Here is a 6,000-nt window from a genome sequence, read left to right as displayed (position 1 = left end):
GGCGACCCAATTCTCCTCACCTCTAGTATCTTGTATTTTAATCTTGATGCAAATACAATTGTGCCATTGAAGCATTAATATTACTTTATGGAGGCCTCGGCTATAATTTAAGTAAAAATTCAGCTTTTGCTAAGTGCCAGGGGTGCCTTTGCCGCCTCGAAGACTGAGTGTTTCGGCATAAGTGCCGATATCTGAGAACCGCCCGGTTCGACATCATCTATAATCGCGAAAGAAAAAAAAAACAGATTACGAACATGCGAGACAATTGAACACGGAGAGGTGGAGATATAAAGAGTCTAACGGAAATATTTCCCGACAATAGAAAAAATCAAGGCCCTACAGCCGAGATCAACGCTTGCAATCATTGCTCGTTAAATTTAGTGAATAGTTTTTATTAACTTAAGAGGTATTTTCTGCGGAGTGAAGCTGCATATTCGGAGTTCACAGCATTTCAGGGCTAATGTTTATTTATTAAAGTTAACCTTGAATAAACAAGTGTCACAATAGCATGGGGTCTAAGCGTTTGTTTTGACTACTTTGGAGTTATATCGTACAGGAACGCGGAGCTCCGATAATTCCTAATGCAATCTCTATCCTTTAATATCACTCAGCGGAAGTATGTCACTGTCTGTGCTGACCGACTCCAAATGGTGCCAAATATTTAATGTCTCATTCAACGCCCACCAGAATGAAAACACAACGAGAATAGAGAAGAGATAATTTTCAGGGCTCGCGGGGGTGTTACGCTGGAAATGAACACATAATTCTCTACACACTGTCACGTCATGCTCTATTCAGGCGGAGAAAACGAGGCTCTTCTGGGAGTTTTGGCCCTCGTCTTGCAACTGAGAGCACGTTGTCGTATAGTTGCAGGAAGGCCGGCGATCTTTGCCTCAGCACAAGACGAAGATCAAGCAACAATGCTTTACAAGAAAAACAACGGAGTCTACAAGGAAGCATTCTGACAGAATCTTATTTTTCCAACTGACGGCAGAAATCACCATACAGTGACAATTTTCGTTGAGTTGGCAGCCTGCGAATATACACCGCCGTTCCCTCCTCGCCCAAGGTCGGAGGGAAACAAACAGTCAGGTGTAATTGACTCTCAAGCGATACAACGTTGGCGCGTTCCTCGAGAAGCGTGTTCAGATGTTTCGAGCTATATTCATCCGGCCAGACGATAAGCCCCAACACAATTCGAGTAGACGAGTCGAAAGTTCTGCCGGCAAGAATCGCCAACATCCACAATTAGACCCCGAAAACGTTTTTCAAACACGTTTCTTCGTATTGGGCACAGCTGAAAGCAACCAGCTGTTGGGGCTAGGCGCTGACTACACGATTTAAGGATAGTAACGGACATCTTGTGTCCACAGCAAAAGAAGCGGGGTTAGGCATATGCCTGATATATTTTACGCTATCTCACATCAGTTCTGCAGCTAGAGGGTCGATGATAATGGTCTTGTTTATGGGTTTTTAACGTCCGAAAACTACTCGGGCTATCAGGGATGCCATAGTGGAGGGCTCCGGAAATTTCGACTGCCTAAGCTTCTTTAACGTGCAGTGACATTGCACAGTACACGGGCCTCTAGAATTCGGCCTCCATCAAAAATTGACCACAACGGCCGGGATCGAACCCGCATCTTTCGTGTAACGTACCAGGCGAATGCCATTACAACTCAGCTATAGCGGCGGCGGTTGATGATGCGTCAACATGCAAGTCGTATAGGTTGACCTAGGCTGCTTATTTCTCGCCCTTTACCGAAAACGTGCGATTGTGGAAATTAATCACGCAACTGAGAAGAAAACAACGTTGACATGAAAGTAGAGGTGAGAAAATTCGGCGATCTCAACACATCGCGTTCCCTTTACCTGCTTGCTAATGTCCAGATACAAAAGGTATGGGGCGTGGAAAGCGGGCGTGGATTATTGCATTTTCCACCAATATGAAATACTTGTCTCCCGGCATTGGAACCGCGTATTTGGACATGACTCGTGAAAACGGCCGCACTGGCAATGAACGAGGTACAGGTATTCTTATTACGTTCCGCTAAGTAGTGCTGTTACCTAAGCGAGACCGTGATTACGTATAATCGCATTTAATCTATAAGTGATTTAGAAAACAACAACAATGTTCGAGCCTGTGATTGCACTGACTCGATTATTGGACGATTTCGGAAGCTATATTTATGGGGTTGACGACAAAGTTAAAGGAGAGAATCAGCCCAACCCTAACTCACTGTAGACTTACAAAGCGACAACGCCTTTTTACGATATACAGTAGTAACCCCAAGATATCGACTGAAAAGCCTGCAGGCAGCCCAAGACAATATATCAAAATCATGCATGTTTTTGTTACTACGAAGTTTTTATATACTATGTGATTTGTTATCTTTAATTCGATGTAACCGTGGTGGTGATGTGTTAATCAACTACTCATTCAAGGTCTACGAGTTCATTAGCCATGGGCTGGGTGCCGACTATATATTTTTTTCATATTTGGGAACTGAGGTTTAGAGCAGTGATTAAAGCTATAAAGTCCGCGGATGAACAATTGTCTGACTACCCCGGCCAAGAGTGGATGGCACAAGGAAAGGTAGCGAAGGTCCAAGGTAATGTATCAAGAGGATGCGTTAGAGCTTGAGGTAGCTAGAGACAGAGGGAATAATGAGGGCGAGGGCAAGCTTCCTCTAATCGGTCACGCTTACTTCGTCGCGAACGTCATTCGACGAGTGCCTGCCTGTCACATGGCTTTGCACCGGCGACAAGACACTTGAGGCGACAAACAACATTTGTACTCTGACTAGCCGAGGACCATGTGCCGCGGAATTGTCCTCCGTTCTTAATTCGGTGTTTGTCACGCAGTCATCGCGGGGGCGTATTTGCAAGCGCTGCAGGGGCGAATTTCCTTAGACCGCCCAGAAAGTCTTTGCACTCGTCGTTACGTCCCACGAGTCATAAGAGGTTGTCCGATAATATCTGTTCCTCATTTTTCGTTGCCCACTAGCCTTTGTAGTTGGTCCTCTTTGAAGTACATTGCCTACAATGTGTTCACTGCTCTCTACGAGAAGAGGGTGCTGCGGCTTCGCTTCAGTCATGAGGGCTGTGTTCGTGGCAGTGCTCCTAACGTTCCCGGTTGTCTTCGCGGAGCTGTATGCGGCAGAGAATGCCACGGAAGCCGCCTTCAAAGGCGAGACGTCGGCGGAACTGGTGCGAACCGAAATGACGCCAGCCTCGGCGAAGCATGGGGACAGCGTGGACTATGCTAAAGCTTTCCGGGACGCCACGGCCTGTGTCATGGCGAGCATACCGGCATCAATACAGAAGAAGCTGCTTGGTGCGGAGATCAGCCCCCAGTGCAGCGTCGCCCTACTTCGGACTATGCGCGCGTTCCAGAACTTCGAACCATGGGCGCTAAGGCGTGAGTGGAAGAAATAATTCCTTTTTTTTATTCTCGTTTGTGGAATGGCGGAGAAAATAAGAAAAAGGCGTCGGAACTATTGAGAACAGAAACGTGAAATTGAGCTGCAGTTATATGGGTCACCCGACACTGGGCATTTCTCTTGAAAGACTCAGGACCCAGAATGGAAGACTGACGATTGATGGATTCTAGTTACAGCACACGCGACTGGTCGCTGGTAACAGATGCACTTTTTAACGCGAAAAGCCTCATGTCCATATAGGTAATAAATATAACGAAAGAAAGGATTAAACTTTCTGAAGCGCGGGAAAATGGTGTGCTTTTTTCTTCAATGCCTTTGTTTGCTAAATATTGAGCCCCCGGTGTAGAATTTTGCATGCCCCGGTCACACTGATACTACTCTCTTAAACACTGAACCAGCACTATTTAGGCGTCTCTTTTGACGAAGTCAATATTTTCAAAGTAAGCTATGCATAAACACTAGCCTGCGCTCTCCGTTTCGGACGCGACATTAGCGAGCTTTACCTGATTTTCTGCCTCTTGGCCAGAAGCGAAACTTTTACCGGGTTTTCTCTTTTTATTCTTTATTTTATTTTTATTCTATAAGTGCAAACAGTTTGTGGACTGGGGAGCGCCGTTATTACTTGACCATTTTTACTTCTTGCGAACAGAACAACTAAGAGTAAATTTGTTTGCACTAAAATAATTTATTTCTTATAATACATTCATGTCACCTGTTATAGCGTATAAAATTATAATAAATTGAAAAAAAACAATCACACATAATGCCTTGTGCCTATTGAAGCAGAGCTGCTCAATGAGTTTAAACAACTACAATGCATAAATACAGGAAGAAAGAACACACCTTAAATGCTGCAAGAAAGCCTGTGCCCAGGCTTTCTTCAGGTAACAGATTAGCAGTCCATACTGTTGTTAGGAAGTATGTTCCGTGACATAATACTTTGGGGAGAAAGGAGTGCCGAAAATTATAGTGATGATAGCGCTTGAAGGTGTCTTTTGCCAAGAGGGATTCAACGGAAACTAATGTCACGCAGAAACAAGTCTGAAAATTTCGAGGCCAGGAGGAAGTATGAGATACGTTAAATCAAGCGCTCGAACTCTGATGTGCTGCTGTGAAAAGAGTGTTATGGTCTAATAACTTGAACTGCACGTTTTGAACGACTTCTACTCTGTTTATGTATTTTTTCTGTACGAGTGGGAGTCTCGCTGAACAAGCGAGTGGTCAAGAATGGGCGGGTGTCGGTAATTTAGGGTAATTATTAGGAACCTTCGATTACCTTTCTAGAGTTTATTCGAGTAACGCTTTGAGCACTGAACTCTAACTTCAGTGCCTTCAGTGAAATAGGATTCACCTGACTAGCTTAAACTTAGTTCTTACTATATATATTTGGCGACCGGAGGGCCGATGGGGCTCTTTAGGTAATATTTCGCTACATTTTGCATACGCTTTAAAGAAAAACAAATGTACGAGCACTTCAATATCTTAAAAGGCATAGAGGACGTGTCCCACTAGGACCGTATCTTTAGTTACGCCAATACCGCATGCACTCACCGATAATTTTAACTTCATTGACTTTGAATTTTAACTTCACCGATAATTTTAACTTCAAAGACTTTTGGCACGCAGCCACTGCTGGAACTTCTATTGTCATCAATATCATTAAAAAATAGAAGCAAAAGCGGGCCTCGCACGGATCCTTGTGGTGCTCAGCCCAATATTGGTTGGTTTTTTAATAACTGTTTTTTTTGGGGGGGGGGGGAGGAAATGGCGCAGTATCTGTCTCATATATCGTTGGACACCTGAACCGCGCCGTAAGGGTAGGGATGAAGGAGAGAGTGAAAGAAGAAAGAGAAATAGGTGCCGTAGTGGAGGCTTCGGCATAATTTCGACCACCTCGGAATCTTTAACGTGCACTGACATCGCACAGCACACGGGCACCTTAGCATTTTGCCTCCATAAAAACGCAGCCCCGAGATTCAAAACTCAGTGCCATTAACGGTAACCTGTTCAGAGCGCCGTCATTAAAAATTGCGAATCCAGATAGTAACGCAATTATGTAAACTAACGAAAGGTGTTCTGTGTAAACGTAGTGTGTGCATTGTCAGTGAGTGGAAAATTGTTACGCTTCTTGAAAGCCTAGGCGTATGGAATCAATGTGCACGTGTTGAGTAAATGGTTAAAATATATCCTTGATAAATTCTCTGACTGCTTTGAATTTTGCCACTTTCCAATTTGCTGAAGAATTATTGTCTTCACTGTGCCAAAAAGAAATATAATGCTCTTAAGTTTTATTTCCCACATTGAAAAAAAAATACACAGATACATGCCCCCCATCCCTCCCAGTCACCCATTCCCCTGGAATTTAAAGCAATGTATCAATGATTTCACGTGCGATAAGTGCTGCCCTGAGCTGTACTTGTTCTGAAGTTTAACAAAACATCATTCGTTGTCGAATGAAATTATTTGTGCACCAAGGGAGCTGCGTAAAAGCTTCTGCGCCGAGTTACTGCGTGTGGGAACAACCAGGCCACGTCGTTCTCATATCAAGACAAGCAACCCT

The 6,000-nt window shown here is 44.2% G+C and overlaps 1 protein-coding gene across 1 annotated transcript in view; it reads left to right on the top strand.

Moving 5' to 3' along the window:
* Positions 1-2,804: 2,804 nt before the first annotated feature.
* The window catches only part of LOC144108018 (nose resistant to fluoxetine protein 6-like), a 49,378-nt gene continuing 46,182 nt past the window's right edge, over positions 2,805-6,000 (top strand). The window contains exon 1 of the mRNA XM_077641280.1: positions 2,805-3,418. Within this exon, the coding sequence (XP_077497406.1) occupies positions 3,043-3,418 (376 nt within the window). The 5' untranslated portion in view covers positions 2,805-3,042. The remainder of the gene's footprint in view (positions 3,419-6,000) is intronic.

This window comes from Amblyomma americanum, chromosome 10, assembly GCF_052857255.1.
Source record: "Amblyomma americanum isolate KBUSLIRL-KWMA chromosome 10, ASM5285725v1, whole genome shotgun sequence".
NCBI classification, from domain to species: domain Eukaryota; kingdom Metazoa; phylum Arthropoda; class Arachnida; order Ixodida; family Ixodidae; genus Amblyomma; species Amblyomma americanum.
The sequence above is the reverse complement of the archived record's forward strand: the minus strand, read 5'-3'. Positions and strand labels throughout refer to the sequence as shown.